The 19,309-nt window shown below is 50.9% G+C and overlaps 1 protein-coding gene across 2 annotated transcripts in view; it reads right to left on the bottom strand.

Moving 5' to 3' along the window:
• Positions 1 to 445: 445 nt before the first annotated feature.
• DPYSL3 (dihydropyrimidinase like 3) overlaps positions 446 to 19,309 on the bottom strand; it is a 31,449-nt gene continuing 12,585 nt past the window's right edge. For both annotated transcript variants that reach the window (XM_048320060.1, XM_048320061.1), the window contains exons 2-14: positions 14,443 to 14,531; positions 12,041 to 12,225; positions 10,860 to 11,024; positions 10,588 to 10,649; positions 10,100 to 10,180; positions 8,970 to 9,038; positions 6,398 to 6,518; positions 5,549 to 5,705; positions 3,083 to 3,224; positions 2,573 to 2,743; positions 1,795 to 1,974; positions 1,082 to 1,244; positions 446 to 638 (exon numbers count right to left, since the gene is read on the bottom strand). In XM_048320060.1, the coding sequence (XP_048176017.1) occupies positions 550 to 638; positions 1,082 to 1,244; positions 1,795 to 1,974; positions 2,573 to 2,743; positions 3,083 to 3,224; positions 5,549 to 5,705; positions 6,398 to 6,518; positions 8,970 to 9,038; positions 10,100 to 10,180; positions 10,588 to 10,649; positions 10,860 to 11,024; positions 12,041 to 12,225; positions 14,443 to 14,531 (1,674 nt within the window). In that variant the 3' untranslated portion in view covers positions 446 to 549. The remainder of the gene's footprint in view (positions 639 to 1,081; positions 1,245 to 1,794; positions 1,975 to 2,572; positions 2,744 to 3,082; positions 3,225 to 5,548; positions 5,706 to 6,397; positions 6,519 to 8,969; positions 9,039 to 10,099; positions 10,181 to 10,587; positions 10,650 to 10,859; positions 11,025 to 12,040; positions 12,226 to 14,442; positions 14,532 to 19,309) is intronic.

Raw genomic sequence — 19,309 nt, 5'->3', positions numbered from 1 at the left:
TTATACAAGGTGCCGTGACAGCCGTTACAGAGATGATTCGAGCTCCCCCATAGGCCTCACGATGAAACGCCAGAGCATTCAGTGGAGATGAAGGAGATGAATGTGACAGACCCACCTGTCCCTACGAGCTCAGTGCACCTGCCCTCCCCATCCAACATCCTGCCTCCAGCCAGACCCTGTCCCCTCATCTGCCTGGCCGGGTCGCCCTGAGGGCTATTCCCACTGTCCCACACCACGGCATCCCACATACATTCAACACCAATAACACTGAACTGAGCAACCTGTCCGAGCGGCATGCATACAGAGAGGAAGAGCAAAACACAACCCAACCAAACCCACAACAGTAACAACAACAGAACTTTAAGGCTATGCAAAAACAAAATGAAGCAACATCTTTAAAGCTAGGTAGCAAGTAGCATTTGTGAAACATAAGGCTTGAGGCTTATTGATTCTTCAGAACAGGTTTATTTCTTTTCATTCTTAAACACCAATGTACCATTTTCTTCCTTTGCTTGAACAGGGATTTTGTTTCCTCCTCAGCCAGGACATTTAGCTCAGGGAGGTGATGTTGGAGCGACCTCCTGGGGGTGCGACGATGCGCTTGCTTGCTGAGCGCATGCCTTCATCAACCTGGGTACCTGGGATAGGACAAGAAAGTATGAAGGGAATGGAGAAAAGCAAAGTTAAGAGCATCTTCTTCACAGGACTGAGCAGTCAGGAAGCCTGGAGCCTTGCCAAGGGCCTCCAGAAACTATCTACTGCAACCTGCTCCCTCTCCAACTCCAGTAGTAACCCCAAGGGCAGCAGTGGCTTGAACATCTCTGCAGATGCATTGTGAACAGACCCATGCAGCAAGAACAGCATCAGATGGTGTGCTGGCCTCTATAGTCTGCCTTGCTTTTACTGCAAGGTGCAGCTCCAGCCATGTTCTTTAAGGGACACACAGGATCTTGCCCTGCCATGATCCACTCTTGTGCTTACCTTACCCCAGGACACCTCCAACTGCCCCCTGCCCCAGGCCAGGGACAGGGATGCACGGCCAGTGGCTCTGTCCCCTCCCAGTCCAGCCACATGTGTTCACCTGACAGGCTGAATCCAGACTGATGGAGATTCCTGACAGGCGGTGTCTGACGCGTGGGGGACTCCCTGGTTGACCCCGCAGGGGTGCCCCCCTTGGGGGTGGTGGTCAGGTCAAACACGGGTCCGTCATACAAGCCCCGGGGCACAGCATGCATCTCTGCCATCTGCCACCAGAGAGAAGAGGACAGTGACACTTCTCTAGCCCAGGGAGCATCATGCTCCAGCCATCCCCCGGCTCCTCAGTCCCCCTGCAGAAGGAATTCACACTGCCATGCACCCTAAGTCCTGCAGCACTGAGGCCTGGCACAGCCCCACTGCCCATCCTTCATCCCTGCCCTGGAAGGGGTTGCGGAGCCAGTGCAACAGGCTATCACCCAGATGGGGTTTTTGCTGCACAAATGGGGGAGGAGAAGGCGATTTTGGCCAACCTTTTAACTCAGCATTTCCCTCCAGACTCCTGCTGCAGCAGGAAAGGATGAGGAGAGACATTACCACTGCTAACCTTGAGGAGCATCTGCCTCCAACATGGCCCACCACTAACACGAAGGGCTCCCTATCCAAGCCTCAGCTATTTTGTACATTCAAAAACATCATCAGTTTGCAGCACTGCTTACAGGGTCCTCCCAGAACAGCAAAGGAAACCCAACCAGTTATCAAGGGCAATTTGGGCTAACAGTATCCAAACTCTGTCTCCTGGCATCCCCATCTCCTCACCTTCCTCCTGGCTTTGATGCGCTTGTAGACATAGTCAGGGAAAGGGCTGCTGGGCAGGAATCGTCCAGTCCCCTGGGTCACATGCAGGTTGCCATCCTCCAGCATGATCTTCCCCTGGCATATCACAACCAGCGGGGCCCCACGGAGCTCCATCCCCTCAAAGATGTTGTATTCAGCCACCTGCAGCAACCCCAGGATGATGGTCAGGAGGGACAGGAGCACTGCCTGCCCATTCAGGGTGAGTCAGTCCCCACACCTCGCTGCTGGAGTCACCAATGCAGGCAGAAGACACCTCTAACAGCCTTGCCTGTTCAGAGGCCTCCTGTAGCTCACTAGCCCATCACAGTAAAAACCCACCAGAGCTCCCAACATGAACCAGGACCTGCTGGTTTGAAGCTCAGTGTGAGGCAGTACTCCAAGAACAGACGAAGGCAGGACCTAGGCTTGAGGTAAGGCATGAACAAAGCACTGTGGCAAGGCCAGGAAAAATATTTGTGCCTGGAAGAGGAACCAAGGTAAGGAGAAATGTGTGTCTTAACACCTGCACAGGGTCAGGAGAAGAACACCCAAGCAGGGTGAAAAAAGCCCCATGTCCTGAGCCTAGGGCTCACAGACATTCTACCCACAGTCACAACTGGCACCACCTGGAGCCTGGGCTCAGTCAATCCTCCTCACAGTCAAGCAGGACAGTACCAAGCTCCCAGCAGCCAGGCCACCTTTCTACAAAGCTACTTGCATGCCACTCTTCAGCATTCACACAGATGAGTAGAGGACTTACAGATTGATGGGTTTTTGCTGTGATGATCTTTACTGCATCAGGATCCCATATAACCAGATCGCTGTCCGAGCCCACTGCTATTCTCCCTTTTCGTGGATACAGGTTGAAGATTTTGGCAGCATTAGTGCTCGTCACAGCCACAAACTGGTTTTCATCCATCTTTCCTGTGGCCTGCTCACACACAAAGAGAACTAAGTCCTTCTATGGGAAAAGGGTGAGTAAGAGCCCTGGGAAGCACCATCCTCACTCCCACACAAGGTGCTGGCTGGCTGGGCCCAAGCTTCTGAGGCTGATCTTACTAACTGGTGCCAGACAGACCAAGACTGGGGGCAGAGCTTCTGGATGTTCATCCCAAGCCTGCAACAGCCACCCCTCCTGCTCCAGCTTGATTTGACTCTCAAAGCCAGAGAGGGAACAAGCTGGGTGCCCAGCTCTGTGGGACAGTAGCATGGGTGTGTGAGATGGCAACCACCTCTGCTCACTCTGCCCGTTCCCTGGTGGGGCTCTCACCACTGCCTTGTCCCAGATGACAGACATTCGTTCCTCGATGCCGTTGGTTCCTTCTGGGATCGCTGTGAAGTTGTCTTTTCCAATGGCTTTCTGCGCGGTGCTGAAGGTACAGTGAGCACTTCCCGACACCTGCAGATCACCACTGAAGAGTGGTGGAACAAACCCATTGTCAGTCATTTTGCAGTCAGACAGCAACAGAGACATGAGGGATATGGATTTCCTCTGGCTACGGGCAGCCCCCGGCTCAGTGTTTTTTACTCTGCACCCTCATTTCCACAGCCCCTCAGCCTGAAGACTTCCACCTGACCCAGCCCCTGGGGCAGCTGTATCACGTGGGGGCAAGAGACCTCTGCCACACTGTGCTACCTGCCTGAGCATGGACAGCATCCTGTACAAAAGAGAAATCAACAGCTCAGCTCCTAGGGAACAGAGTGGTCTTTGTGTCAATCCAGAAGATGTCCTTTCATACCAGACTCCATCATTTGCACAAGTATGAAGAAAAAAACATGCCAGTGCAAGTCACAAAACCCATTTCTGGCAGTTTGTCAGGTCTGCTTGAGAGAGCCCTTCTGCCACACACGGAGGAAGGGGCATCTCTGCTCCAGGACCATTCCCCACTCCCACAGGCTGGCCCTTGTGTTGTGCACTGCCAGCTCCTGCATGCTGAGGGCTAGCACAGTCCTCCCCTGCCCCACGAAAGCCTGATGCAGTGGGATGGAGGGAGTTGGGACTGCCCAGAAGCAGCTCTCTGCAGGAAGCCCAGAAGTGCTTCACTGAGGCCTCTTCACCCTCTGCCCGAAGTGGTACCTGGACAGATGAGATGCCCTGACCCATCCCGCTCCTAGGAAACAGGAAGAGCCAGCGAGCTGCCCACAGACAAGGCAGGGAGAGGAACTGTCCATGGCTCCCTGGAAGTCACCCAGGTGCTGCTGGGTCCTCAGGGAACATTGGACAGGCAGCAGCTGGAAAGTCCTTGCTGCCAGGCAAAAGGAAGAAGACCAAAGCAAGCCAGTTCCCAGCACTGCCTACATGAGGCAAGGGGCCTCAAGCACCTGGGCAGTGCAGACACAGTGACTCTCCTCAAGGCTGCAAATCTGCCCTAATCCACTGATCATCTCCACCTTCCTCTGATAATTTCTGCCATATGTCTGATGGACTGTACAGACAGAAGTCCAGAATGATCACACAACATGCTTTCTGCTGGAGAAAAGCCATCCAGCCCAGTTGGAACCTCACAGTGTCCCTCCTGCTGCAACCTCACAGAAAACAGTACGGCAAAGGTGTCAAGACAGTCACCTATGAGCTGCAGGGACCAAGAATTGCTTGTGTCTTCTTCGAGGTCTGGCATAAATTGGAAGGTAAGGATTAGAAAACCAGTTCAGGAGCTGGGCTCACTTTTCCTTGCTAGTCGTTAAGACCTGCATCTCTATCGTACATCCAGTACGAGCTGAGGTATCTCTTGTTCACTGACCACAGCAAAATGCAGGGTGAGCTGCATATTCAGACCCTCAAATGCACTGGCACCTCTCTTACACCCAGACACAGCATCTCCACTCTGGCACAACCCGGGTTTATCCTAAGGTGCCCCGCCGAAGAGACACCTCTTAGTGACTGCTCATCCCTTGCTCATCTTGGCAGAGATGTTTCCAGCATTACCTCAAAGGACATTTCCACTTACAACCCCCTCAGTGTCAGCCATCTGCTGGCTAACAGACCAGACAGTGTGCACACAATCGGATGTACAAACACAGGCTGAGTGGTGTGCGATGGACACACAGCACAAAGACAGGGCCAGGAACGCGCAGTATCTTCAGCTGCGTGCTGGCTTTGCCAGTGAGAGGATGGAGTGTAACTGTGAAAGGTCATGGCAAACTGCTGAAGTGCTTTTCTTGTTTGTCTTTGTTTTCAACAAATCCCTTCTCTACCCCCTTGCCTTCAGGATGAAAAACCAACCTGCCATCCCAGCCAGATGTGCAGGAGCTGCTCCTAAAGGTCTCTTGCACTCTGCAGGCTCTGCTATTGCTCACCTCTATAGGTGTGTGAATACATCTGCTTTGTATTTGACTGGGGTCCCCACCAGCCTGTGAAACATGTAATGCCCTCCGCATTGGTGCAGCATCTTGCATCATCTTGCAGCATCCCAACTCAGGCAGCCATTCCCCATTTCTCCAGCTCAGTGAATGGTTCAGTTGACAAGTCTGTTTTAGCTTGTCCTCATTTCTTTGCCTTCTTCAGGGCATTTAAAATGGTTCGTGACTACTGGTATTTTTCTCATTAGTGATGTTAAGCTTACGGTGTCCTCCCTCAATTCTCGAGGATAAACCAACACGGCTTGGAGTCAGAGCCATTTCACTGGTCAGTTCATTACATCCCTACGGTGAAGTGGTTCAGGTTGGACTAACCTCTTTCTTCCCTAGCCAGAGTCCACTTTCCCCTAGCAGTATCCCCAGCAGAGCTGTCACTCACCTGGCCAGGAGGGAGTTGATGTAATCAGGAGTGGTTGGGTCTGGGCTCAGTGGCGGAGAGACCACAAATGCCGCAGCCTTGGCCCAGTTCTTGCTCCAGTAGTGTGTTCCATCAGTCCCCAGACTAGCTGTGATGGGCTCACCAAACACCACAATGCCTGGAGAAGGGCACAGAAAGAACAGTGTTTTGGTGGAGCCCAGTGGCATTCTCTGCTCCACAGCACTACCAACAGCCTGCCATGTCCCGAGAATACCCAGACCCATGCCATCACCACAGGGTCCTCCTGCTCAAGGGCACAGATCCTAGTGCACCAGAATCCCCCTTCATACCTCCTGGGGCAGGGGCAGCGAGCCCACTGAACAGAGCTGTGGACATGCCCACACTTGTGGGGCAGCCCTGTGCTCCACCACCACTGACAAATGGAGCTCCCAGCCACCTGAAAAGGCACCCAGGCACCTCCAAGGGGCCAGCACGTCAAAGGAAGGCCAGAGCTATACGCAGCAGCTCAACCCATTACCACGTGCAATGAACAAAGCGTCCTCATCAAGCCCTTCACAGCTGCAGACAAACTGTGGTGTTTAAAGCATTGCTCCTACCTGTGCCCCACATATTGATGTTACCTCACTGACAACAGGAGGTGATTCTATGTGGCCTGCTGCAGTGTCACCCTGCCCTTCACAAGTCAGGCAAACTCCTAAGCTAACTACTCCCCAGCAGAAGGGGAAGCAATGCACAGCACTCAAAGCAGAGTGCTGATCTTGGCAAAACAACCACGAGGACACAGGGACCACATAATCCAGGATCCTGGTGGCAGCAGCAGGGCTGAGTGCAGCACCAGCTGCCACTCACCTTTTTTTCTGGCTTGTGAGATGAGGTCAGCAGCACTTTTGCTCATCACTTTAGTCACGTAGAGAGGACAGTTGGTCTGGCTGGCAATAGTGATGGCCCGGAAGACAGCTTCTGCTTCCAGCTGGAACAGAGGATGGCACAAAGCTGCAGAAGAGCACTGGCTGGGCAGGGAGGAGCCCCTGTTACTCTCAGCACACCACTGATTACTGCGGACACCCTGTGCCCTCACTTTTACCCTTGACTCCCCCAGGGCAGTTTAATCAGGGAGACCTGAGGGGGGGGGAGCTTCCATCTCCTCAGAGCCTGGCCCAAATGGCAGGCTACAGTAACACAATGCCTGGCACAGGAGCACTGCCTGAACCCTGCTCAGGGACAAGCAGAGCCGCATCTGCTGTTTTTTCCACTGCCTGGTTCCAGCTCTCCCGACAGCCCAAGGAGCCCAGGGACTGCTGCCCAGCCTGAGAGCACAGCTTACAGGCTGATGCCAGGCAGCAGGAGGGTCCACCCTTTTGTAGCACTCCCTGCTCCACGCTGTCCCACGGCTGCAGCAGGGTTAACCAGATGTCCCCTGCCACCCCCATGGCAGGGTGCAGAGGGCTGAACACTGGCAGGCTGTTTGTCATTGAGGCCTGGCCGTCCTGCAGTACAGCTGCTGCTTGCCCCAGCCTGCCCCATCTCACTGTCCTGCTGTTAGTGGAGGGTAGATTTCCACCACGAGGGATATCTTTGGACTATTACATCAGCCTGTGCTCCGCCCAAGCTCAACCCCAGAGATCTCCAAGTGTTTGCTCTACAATTTGGCTTCAAGTGCTGGCTTGAGAAAGTTCAAAACAGAAGCCTTAAAAAGACACAATGATCCTGCCCCCAGGGCAATGCCTGGGACCATGCCAGTCGAAATGTCCCAGGGCAGAGAAGCAGAGCACTGCATCCAGACACACATGCACTCCTACGCCTCTCATACTTCTGCAGATCTATTTGCTGTACAGTGAAAAGAGGTTTTTCTCTTCTTAAAGACTCTTTAAATAGAAATTTAAATGAGAAGCCATTTTTTATCACCACACTTATGGGCTGTAGTAGTTGATGGGGTTTAACATGTGGACAGGAGCAAACAGCCATCACTGAATACCCCTCACAGCAGGTTACAATCTGGAGCAGCATCATCCTGCCCTACCAAGTCACCATCATCGCTGGAGAGAAGAACATGTCTTTAACCCCCACTGAGGTCCCTCCAGGACAGAGAAGACTCACAGAGCCACAGACCACTCTCCTAATGCTTTGCCATCTGCCTGCAGGCTTTATAGGGTAGCTGGGTCATTTGTGGTAGAGTGTGTTCTGGAAGAAGGACACTGTTTATTTTCAAAGGCAATGAGATCTGGATTTGGCTGAACAGATATCTAGAGCCTTGCACTGTTCTCAGTTGCCTTATACTTTAATGGCATTTCAAGATCAAACACTGAACAATGTTTATTGGCTCTGGATGAGATGTGCACTGCTTATGGTAACAGGACAGTTCTCAAATCTGGGCACAACCACAGCATCCTGTAATTGCACCTTAGCTTGCCAACTAGTGGCAACAGGTTAGAGTCATAAAAGTAAATGGCAGCTTACACACAGAGGGACTCTGAGCCACTTATTTGACACTGAGACTCTTCCCTGTATAGGAAAATGCTTTACACTCTTGTATTTCAGAGAGAGTAAGTACTGTTATTACACTAGGCCATATATGTTGTTACTAGCCCTAATACAGCCAACTTCTTACACTTTTAATTTAAGCCAACTGATTTTATTTCAGCAGGCCCTGAAGTACAAATCTGTCCCTGTGCTCCCCTGCTCAGGGGAAAGCTTTGCTATTGTACCAAATTCCTATTGTTTTCTTCTTTCACATGCTGTGGGAAGTCAAAGTACCTCTCGGCAGGGAGTTACATGAAGGAAACCTATCTAAAATTAGATTCAACTCATATTAATGGACCAAACAGAAAAATCCCTGCAAGCTAAAATTGGAAGTAATCTCATTAGGGTTCTGACAATGACTTGTAACCAGGGAATTCCCCCTCTCTTTCCCTCCCACTCCTTCTGCCAATGGCTTTGTCCATCTGACTCTGAAACACTTTAGAGACTAAGCAGATATAAAGCAGGAAGAGGTTGGAATCTGTCAGCACTTAAATGTGAATTCTCAGAGAAACTAAAACTCGTCATTAGATTCTTCTTAGGCTTCTCACACCCATGGAGTCACCTACACAAGACAAATGCCCCCACAATCCAGACTCAAAGGCTGCTAGAGCCATACAAACACTTTGGTTGATTGATTCCTCTCTGTGAGACTCAGAACAAGGGCTTCTATCTCTGCTGGGCAACTCAAGCAAGACTGAGAAATGTTGTCACAAACATGCACCTTGCTCTTTCCTGGGCTGATGATGAAAAAGACAGCAGTGCCTGTATGAATGGATACCCCTGGATGTACACACATTCTCCCGTGCCCTGATGCTTGCCTGCCCCCACTAAACACACTGAGCCCTACTGTGACTGGAAAACGCTTCAGTGAAGCAAGGCTGAACTGTCCTCTGCATCTTACCTCCTCAGGTCTGCTCAGCACATGGCCTTCGGGGCCTGTTATTCCCATCTCCAACATCCTGGCTTGTTCCTAGGACATCAAAAGAACAGAGGGATATTACAGGACTGAAGCTATCAACCAAAAAAAGCAGATCCCTTCTGTGTCAAGCTCTTCCCTCAGGACCATCACCACCCTATGTCCTGTGGGACCATCAGGCACAGTGAGAGGCTGCTGTATGCTCAAGGGGTTTGAAAGAGGGAACATGGGGAAATGGGAGGTCAGGCACTGACTTAAACCTCTTCAATAAAACAAGCACAATGTGCAGACAAAAAGGGCTACAAAACTCCTCATCCTCTCCAATTCCTAGGACTGTGAAGTGCTATCAAATAGTAATTTTGGGGCATTTTATGATAAGGCAGGTACTAAAATAGAGATAAGCTCTGGCCAATACAATTCCTCTGACCACTCTCAGTTTTCATGTGAAGGAGCCATCCAACTGTGCACTGCAGCTCTAAAAAGTCCAAACAAAACTGATTCTTGTAGTCTGAAAAGATGCTCAAAGAATGACCTCTTGGTTCATGCTCCTTCAACTCCCAAGAACAAGAGAAATAGTTGCAGAGCTTAACTGAGCGGTGTCTTCTGTGCCTTAAAGAAAATCAAACATTTGGACCTTCTGTCATCCAGCACCAATTACAACACAGCGGGCCAATACACACTACTCACTTGATCACTAAACCACATCCCTCAGAACACTTTCCTTGCAAATCCAGCTTCATTAGCCACCTGTTTGCTTACAGGGACAAAATCTCTCTTGTCAAGGCAGTTCTCAATGAACTTTACCTCTCCTGGCTTGTTATGTGCAAGGCAAAGGTCTCTGCCTCTCCACACTGAGGACAGCTGCAGCTGGAACAAACATACCATACTTGATGGATACTCACTTCCATTTAGGTAATTGCTAATTCACTATTGCAGATTTGCTTGTGCACAACATATTCACAACAAAAAATCTTGCTAAATTGGATATTGCTGCTGAACAGCGAAGGTATCACCTGGCACAAGATGTCCAACTTTAGAGTCATTTTGCTAATGCCCCACACCAAATCTGCCTGAAAAAGATTTCCAGTTCTTGCCTGCCAGAAGTAGTTAGTTACCTGTGCAATTATATCCCCATTTTCTGCATGAACTTGAGCTATGGCACCCAGCTCTGCCAGGCAGCTGAATATCTCATACAGCTAAAAGAGAGACAAGAAGAAATGATTACTGAGCAGGCTGCCCATGGCCCTGACACCGCTCATGGCAGTTCCACCCATGCCCCTGGCAGCAGCAGGACGCAGTGTAGCCATGCCAGGCAGAGCTCTGGCTGTGCTGGGACCAGCTCTCTGAAGGATGCAGTCACCAGCAGATGCTCCTGGTGATCTCCACACTAGACCTGTGCCTCTGCCTGCAATGCAGGAGCCCAGCCAGCCCACAGCACAGCCTGGGGCAGCCCTGCACAAGCAGCCAGGGTGGAGGAGAGGAGCAGCAAGGCCTGGCCAGGGACAGCAGCCACCAGCCTTATGAGCTGCCCCATGCCCACCATGGCTGTCACCCCCCACTGCTCCTTGAATCAACACAACCATGGCAGTGTAGGAGGTCTCACCTCGGTGTTGGACATCTGGTACAAATCCTTGTAGGCCATGTACACCATGAAGGAGTTAATGCCTGGGGCAGGGCAGAGAGGAGACAGACGTGAGCTTTGTAGGTTAGGCTGCCTGCTCTGGCCACCCTCCCCACCAAATGCCCTGCAGGGCACAGCTCCTGCCGGCAGCTGTGCGAGACCCCATGGGAACCCAACAGCGCAGCCACCTCATGCCTTCCCTGGCCAGGGGACAGGGCTGGCCAAGGCCAGGCAGGGAGCAGCAGGCAACAAACCTTTCTCCTGGACCATGGTGTGCAGCTCCTGCCTGACGTGGTCGCTCCAGCGTGGGATGTCCACATGCAATGCATAGTCACAGCAGGCCTTGCCATCAGCCCACTCCCGCCACCGCTCCAGCGCCTCGGCCAGGCTGGACTCCGGCTCTGGCACCACGTGATCCACTGCAGGGCCACAGCAGAGGAAGGGCTGAGCAAGGACTCCCCAACCAGGCCATGCCACTGTGGCCTGGCAGCTCCACCACCCCAGGCTGGTCTCCTCAACAGCTTCAGGGCAGCTCCCAAGAGGATCCTGTCCCCTTCACAACATGCCTTGGCTCCTCAAGTGCATTTATTGGCAGGGAAGTACACAGAGCCTTTACTTAATGGCCTCTGGCACAGGACCAGAGGTTTTTACACGCTTCTGCTGAGAAACTGGCTGGAAGCTAAAGAGCCTTGTCTTTCCCCATCGCCACTCCCACCCCATTAGCACAGAGCCTCTTCCTACACTGCAACACTAATGCACCTTTTATTGCCCACCATGGAATCTCCACACCTTACCACAGACCATTTCACAAAACATATATTTTTGGCACAGAGGAAGGAAAAACGGTGGGGGGAGGACAAGGAACCCAGCCCTTTACTGGAAGGATCAACACTTGCTCCTGCATCCCAAGAAACCCTGCAGTGCACCCAGCTGTAACCACTGCACAGGACAACACCTGGACCTCAAACCAGTGCACAGCCATAGCATTCTCCAGGGAAGGACCTCAGAATTCCCTTTCCTTTTTCATCAGCACTGTTTATTTTCAAGCAGTGTGGGATGCCAGCACACTGCTCTGTTCCTCTGCTCAGAGCCATCTGAGCAACATGCTGTCCTACTTTTATTTAAAAGAGAAGTTATGCCATTGTTCCTTTTTGAGGGTCCCAGGGGCAACAGTGGCTGCAGACAAGCACTGCAGAACACAGGATCTGCAAGGGCACATATCCTGTCCTATCACATCATCATTACTAAGGATACAAAGTTCATCCCAATCCTTACTCGCTAGACTGCATTGACAGAGATCACAGAAAATATGAACACACTTTCATGGACTTTGAAGACAAAGAAGATTGAGAAAAGCACAGAAAAAAGAAAGAACTGGGTGATCTTGCAGGAGTGCTGGGTGGTATCATGCACAGGCCATGCCTGCTGCACTTACTGATCATGGTGGTTCCACCAGCCAGAGCTGCTTTTGTTCCTTGGAAGAAATCATCCACAGCAGTCATTCCCCTGTATGGCATCTGCAGGCGAGTGTGGACATCAATTCCTCCAGGGATCACCATCTTCCCATTGGCTTCTATGGTTTTGACCCCTCCAGGAACAATCAGGTTGTCTCCAATCTGCCTGATAAGATCATACCAAGATACTCACACAAAGGAAAACCAGCCACAACATAACCTCTGAATAGCTCAGCCAGGGATTGCCAGGGCAGCTCCCTGCCAGCAGGAACACCCTACTCTGTCTTGCTCCCCGACCCAGGCTTGCCAGAGCCAGCAGAGCAAAACCACTCCACTCTGCAGCAATGTGCAGGATTGTCTGGCTTGCTTATACCTATGCTGTGCTTAGTCTAGGCGTGGCTGCCATCTGTCCAGTTGTCTCTGCAGTGCATGGTGAGAACCTGCCTAGGACAGTTCATACCCTACAGGCTCACAAAACAGGCTCCAGCATGCATTTCCAGCGTAGCAGTCCTAACTACCCACCCAGGGTGCATGCTCACAAAACCTGACACCAGCCCTGCTTCCAAGCGAGCTACACCCCTAATCTCTCCTGTCCCTCTGCCCACCTTAAGTAAGGCTCAAGTCTGAGCTTACTTACAGAGAAACATGATTTCCACTGTAATGCCACAGCTGGTAGGCCAACTCAGGGCTCATCAGGGACTTGCAATGCTGCTCACAGCACAAAGTCCCAAGAGTGAAGGGACTCCTGGGAGCTGGGAAATAACTCAGCAAGTGCCCAGCCTGACTGGCTGCAGCCTGCTGGGCTCATGGCACAGCCTGCAAGCTCTGGGCTCACCGTCTTCCCAAGAAGACCACAGTTCTCCCCTCTCACCTTGTCTCTTCTGTGGCCCTGAAGGACAGCTTTGCTATCAGCAGGGCCACACTGTAGTGAAGGCAGCTAAAAATCAAATACTTAAAAGTGTCCTCTGAAAACAGGAAACCTAGAGAGTTCCAGTATAAATCCACCAGTAACCTAATACACAACTATAGTGCTCTGGAGCCTGTCCTGTTCGAGCACAACTTGATGCACCCAGCCCTCCTGCAGGCCAAGTCACCTGAACCTCAGCATTGCCTTTCTAAGCCCCTGTCCCCTCAACCCTTTATGTGTCCATATGTACAACTCAGCCTTCAAATCTCTTATTTCAGAAATCCTACTTTCATCAAGCCTTTCTCAGTTTTCCTTGATAAATTAATATTAAAGATAAGTTGGTTTTAGTGGAAAACTTCTGACTTCCTTGTCACACTGGGGAGGTAAAAATGAGAAGCAAATTCAATTTTTGCATTTCATTCAAGCTGAGTCACTTTGCAGGGTTTTTTTTCCCCTAGTATAACAAAAATTCTGTGGACAGAACTGCTCACTTTACTGTCCTCACAGCAATAAACCAGCAGCTCTTCCCACTGCTTTTATGGAGATGAATCCATCACTAAAGGTTTTTAATTACTCATTGTATTCTTACAAGAACTCACTTGTAAAAGCATTTAGCTCCCAAGGCAGTGAAATTCTGTGGCCTCCAGGCTGTAGATGAGGCTCAGTCATTTGCCCAAGCATACTCACAAAGCCTGTGCCATAGCAACACCTGAAGCTGGCTCTGATCCCTGCCTGTGTACAAGTCCTTGTCAATCACAAATGGTCTTGTCCACCAGATAAAAATACAGTCACACTTCTTGAAGTATTTATCTGCGGCTGGATTTTTAACATATACCACCCTGGGAAGGCTGGATATTTAACTCTTACCATAGAGCAAGCAATGCCTTTTCAAGTCTCTCTGCTATGAACTATCACGGTTCTTTCACTTCACCCAGTGTGGCGCAGGCCCCAACACAATACCTTTGCCAAATTTGAATGGCAGCCTTTAAACAATGGAGCTATTCCTGCAGCTCTGAGACATACACGAAGAAGCTGGGGGAACCCAGAGGTTTTCCTGCAATTCCTGGAAATCTCAAGGATGCAGATGACTTGTAGCACAGCACTGTCCTTGTTAGTGCTAACAAAAAGGATCTTGTCTGGGGTCATTCATGCTAATACAGTTAACACAGGAAAAAACAGAAGTCAAAGATAAACCTGTTCTTGGTGTAATTAGACACAACTTTGCTTTACAATGGACACAGTACCACAATCCCACAAGCTGACAGCAATTCAGTCACTGGAGTTCCTCTGAAAACACATCAGCCAATCACGTCTGTGCTCACACACACTGCAGAAAGCTGAGCCTCTGATCAGAGAGGGTTATCAAGCTTTACTGCCTGACAAGTTGGGTACAAACCACATCCACAAAAAGCCGATAACCACCTAACCTGAAGCTGGTTTAAGAGGAGATGGAGAAAACAGAAATCCCATACTTACTTTATGAGGCCATCCTCCATGTAAATGTCAGCATAGAATGACTGGTCATCATTGACTATTCGCCCTCCTTTAATAAGGAGACGATCACTCTGAAAAGGGAAGAGCACAGCAGTTGTCAGTAGCAGGTAACACACGTGCTTCATTCACTTCTGACTGTGAGGGTGGTTAGACACTGGAACAGGTTGCCCAGGGAGGTTATGGATGCCCCAAGCCTGGCAGTATTCAAAGCCAGGTTGGTTAAGTCCTTGAGCAACCTGGTATAGTGGGAGGTGTCCCACTAGAGGGGGTTGGGACTACATGATCTTTAACATCCATTCCAACCCCTTAACATATTACAATTTTATGATTCTCAGCACTCTGTACAGGCACTCTCCCACTGCTCACCTCAACCACCAGTGCTGCAGAAAGGTCACTGGACCTGTGCTAACACTCCAAACAACAGTACAAGATCAAGGATTGAAAATGTCATATTACAAAAGCTGTTTCCAAATGGGAGAGGGGGCTGCCAGAAACACCACCAAGGAAGACTAAGCACAAGGGAGAGTCACTGGGGAACACAGCAAATATGCTTCCATAAAATATAGAGAGAAGTCAAAAGCTTCCTATGCCAGGACATTATGCACAAAACTCTGCAGGCAGCATGAGCCACACATCAGTATTTAGAGCAAGTTCGTACTAAGGGCATGTCCTTAAACCTTATCTAGATACCATGTAAAGTAAGTTGCATTAAAGAAGACAAGTTACTCTCTCCTCTGTTACCACCTCGCAAAGACCACCAACAGGACAGGCAACTGGCTGGTAATCTGTCCCTCTCCTGCTGTGCTTGGGGTAACATTTCTGAGGCATTTTACAGGTCTGTACAAAACCCAGGAGGCACTGGACTGCACTCCAGTCTCATGATTTACCACCTCCTCTGTTCTCCTTTCCATTGACCGAAGTGGCCAGCAGCCCTCTCTGAAGGAGCACAGCCAGACAGCAGAGGAACACCCCAAGCAGGACTGTGCTTATGCTCTTCCTGCATTCACACTTTGGGACCATGCAACTCAGCATACACAGATGGGAGAGGATGGACACTGTGGACACTGTCCTGTGGGGAACAGACCCTGTCCAGAGGAGCTGCAATGGCTCAGCTCCTGCTCTTCTACCTACCTCCACCTGCACAAGTCCACACAAGCAGCTGCAGGCAATACGGGGGAAAACCACCTGATCTCACATATGCCTGTCACAGATTCAGGTGACACAGGCTGACTGCTGTGCCAGAGAACATGTTGTCTACCTGACTGCTTAAAACACATCCAGTAACTCTTCAGCTCTTGATCGCGCCGTACATTCCTCTCTTTTACCCCTGGTGCCCACAGCCCAAGTTTTGGCATGTAAATACACTCCCCTTCCACAGCCTGAGCCTGACCGACCAGAGCCTTCAGCAGGGCTCACATGCCAGCCTCATCCTGTGACGCTCTTGCATGGTTAATTGCTCTGCAGGGAAACGGGTTTGCTCTCCATCTGCCGCCCTTGGGGCAATTTCTGAAGTATTGCCACCGAGGTGGGAACTTGTAGCTTCCCTTCTGTCAACAGAAGGATGCAAAGAATACTCCTGCGTCCCGGCAGCAGCCAAAGCCCAGAGCCCCGCGTGCATTTTTACAGCAATCTCATCCACACGCAGCAGAGACAAAGGAACTGGGTGGGGAAAGGAAGGGAATGCCGGCGCGCTCAGCCCTGCTGCAGCTCAGCCCGTCGCGGGGGCACAGCCACCGGCTCCCGACACTGCCCAGGCAAGGGCCACCCCACGGCTCTACAGATGGCCGGCAACCCCAGCCCTGGCAAGGGGGATTTACCTTCCCCGCCCAGCACAGCCCATAAGGAGCCTCGCCTTCCACCAAGAAAAGAGCTCAGCTGAGTTGTTCCCGGTTCTCCTGCCACTCACCATCCTCTCCAACAAGCAGACCCGGGGTTCTTCTCCAACAAGCAGCCCCCCTTCTTCCCTGACCCAAGGTAACACATCGGGCAGAGGTCTGCCCAAACTGTGCTGTCTAAGGGGGCTCTGTAAGCAAGGGCATGTTGCTGGTCACAGCCCGCCATGCACAGCTCCTTCAAACATCCTGCACTGACGCACCTCCATGAGCACACAGAGATACTGGTCTTAACCAGCGACCTGGGGGACCACAGCCACCTCTCATGAGCAGCCAAGGCACAAGGACAGCTGGTGTGCGCTGGCCAAGCAGTCCCAGGTTCTTGGGCCAGAGCATGGCAGTGCTACACCTCTCCCCATGGGGCACATGCTGGGCAATGCTCAGCTTTGAGGCTGAGGACCCTGAGCACAAACAAGGTAAGAAAAAAAGTCTCCCTGCCCAGATCCACTAACAGCCCTCCATTTCATTTTTGTCTTGCCCTCCTGAATTCCTGGAGCTGGTTCTCACTAGAGTGTGGGAGCACCAGCAAATACTGATTCTGGCCTGCCCTTCCCTGTGCATCAGACAAGAGGAAGCCAAGGGAGTCAGGCACAGGCAGCACAGGGGCAGGAGACAGTCGCATTGACAATTACTGAATAAACTGTTAATATGAGCTCAGGAAATATGCCTGCTCCACACTCACAAGTGGTTATTCTGCGGCAGATGTGAAGGGCTGCTCAGTGCTAACTCTCTTAGTACACAAAATTGAGAGATCCACAGTGGCTGAAGCACAAACAAGGCATCCACTCAGGAGATCAGGCACTGCTAGAACCCATCGTGCCCACCCCACAGTGAAGGAACTGCACCAGCCCCCACCCACCGACTGCAAGGAAAAAATGCAACAAAGTTGAATAAGGAAAATCCAAGTGACACGCCTACAGGCTCTGGCATCCTTCCGGAGTGCACCCAGGTGTCAAGAGGCAGGAGAAGAAGAAAGGAAGAGAATGAAACAGTTATGAGGAAACAAGTCTAATTTAATAGCCAGGCTTCTGCAACGCACGCTCCCAGAGCAGCCCCAGACCACAATAAATGCACTGCTCCCCTATCAGGGCTCACTGTGCCTCTGCACACCCACCTCGGCTCCTGCCAGACAGGGTCAGGCTGTGTCATCAGCCACTGTCAGCAGAGGGAAAAGCCCTCCTGCATCAGGAGCCAAGAGGGCATGGCCAGGGAGGGAGCAGCCAGTGCCTGAGCCCCGGCCACTGCCCAGCACAGCCTCTGAGCAAAGGGCACCGAAGCAGCAGTGAGTGTGAGATGCTGTGCAGACCGTGGCTGCACGTGGCTCTGCCTGACCGCTGGCACTGACCTGTCATTGGCCTGACCTCCACTGCTGACAGTGCCTCCAAAGTACTCAGGCAGCCAGTGACAGCTCATCTGTCACCGGTGTGGTGCTTTCTGTGAGGATCCATTTCTGCAGCCACAAGGGATGCCTATGAGGACAAGACAGGAGCTTTCCCTCCAGCTCAGCTCTGCCAAAACCTTCTGGATTCACCACCAGCCCTCAATACCTCTCCATGCTGGTAAGCCTTTATGCAGAACTCTCCCTGTCCCTCTGCCTGTTTGCATTTGGGATCAAGCCTTCAAACCCACTACCCATTCCCTCATGCCCACACTCTGCTCCTGATGCCCTTAAGCATTATCTGGTCATTTTGAGACCCCAAACTATGAGGTGGTCTCTTAACATTTTTCAGAGTGATGCTGCAGAAAGAAAGGCAGGCAGCACTTCCAGAAGGCTGCTGAACCCAGCCAAGAACAGTGTTCACCTCGTTAACAAAGCACAAGGGCATAATTAGGGGAGCACAGAAGCAGGTGTATGGTTTTACTGCTTTTTCCCTTGTAAAAGAAGAGACACTAATTGCAGTGGTGTTTCATCAGAAGCTCATGTTTCCTCCTTACTAATGTACCACACAACAGCATGGAAGAACCCCTGGCTAGAGTCACAGGGAGAGATAGTTAGCTGCCAGCTACATTCCCCGCGGTCTGTGGCTAAGAACTGACATAACAACAGCTACCAGTTTACCAAAATCTGTCTAGTCAGCAACTGAGGCTTTCCTCCCCACTTGTACCTGATACAACATACTGGCCATCCCCATACAGACCTCCTTGTTTTTAGAGGTGGCAGAGACACCAACAGAGATGGTGTATGTGGGCTCCTGCAGGGGGATTGGGGAGGCCATGGCTCACAACAAGAAAAAAATATGGGATCTCCAGTCTACCTGGCCTAGGAAAGGATTTTATGACAAAAGGACAAAGACTGAGTAATTTTGACTCAGCCAACAGTTCTGTTAACAGGTATTTTGTGAAATCAGGACAAGATTTTAGTCTTCCACCTCTCTTTCTGCAGAAAAGCATACTGTGGACAGCAAGAGGGGAAATACTTCGATTACTTTTCCAAACAGCTAAAAAAAAGGAACCAATAAAAAGTCTCAACAGACACACAAGATCTGAAATTACTATTCCCCTGAGCTGGGCACCCCAGCATCAGCACACATGTGGAAAGTAATACCACATTTAGTGGTCTCTGATGCATGGTGCACAACACGAGGCAGTGAAGAGCAACACATCCACACCAAGCTGATGGAGCCATCACTGAGAAAGCCAAAGCTTTGGCTAACCTCCCCTCCCGGTGTTTTCTCCTCTGCGCAACTGACAGACACGCCTGTACTTCCCAGTCTTCCATCAGTGACTACAGTCATGCTGCCACACACAGCTTTTGACCAGGCTTTTTACAACTCATGTTGGGAATAATTTGCACAGAAATTTATCTCACACTAACATATGCACCAGTCACTCGTGATGCTGGCCTCTCCACTAAAATGGCTGTCCTAGAAAACATAAGAAACTGCTGCAGACACAATAGGCAAGCTGTGGTTTTTCAGATGTTACTGGCAGAAACCAACTACAAATACTGACTGCAG

This window comes from Corvus hawaiiensis, chromosome 15, assembly GCF_020740725.1.
Source record: "Corvus hawaiiensis isolate bCorHaw1 chromosome 15, bCorHaw1.pri.cur, whole genome shotgun sequence".
NCBI lineage: Eukaryota > Metazoa > Chordata > Aves > Passeriformes > Corvidae > Corvus > Corvus hawaiiensis.
The sequence above is the reverse complement of the archived record's forward strand: the minus strand, read 5'-3'. Positions and strand labels throughout refer to the sequence as shown.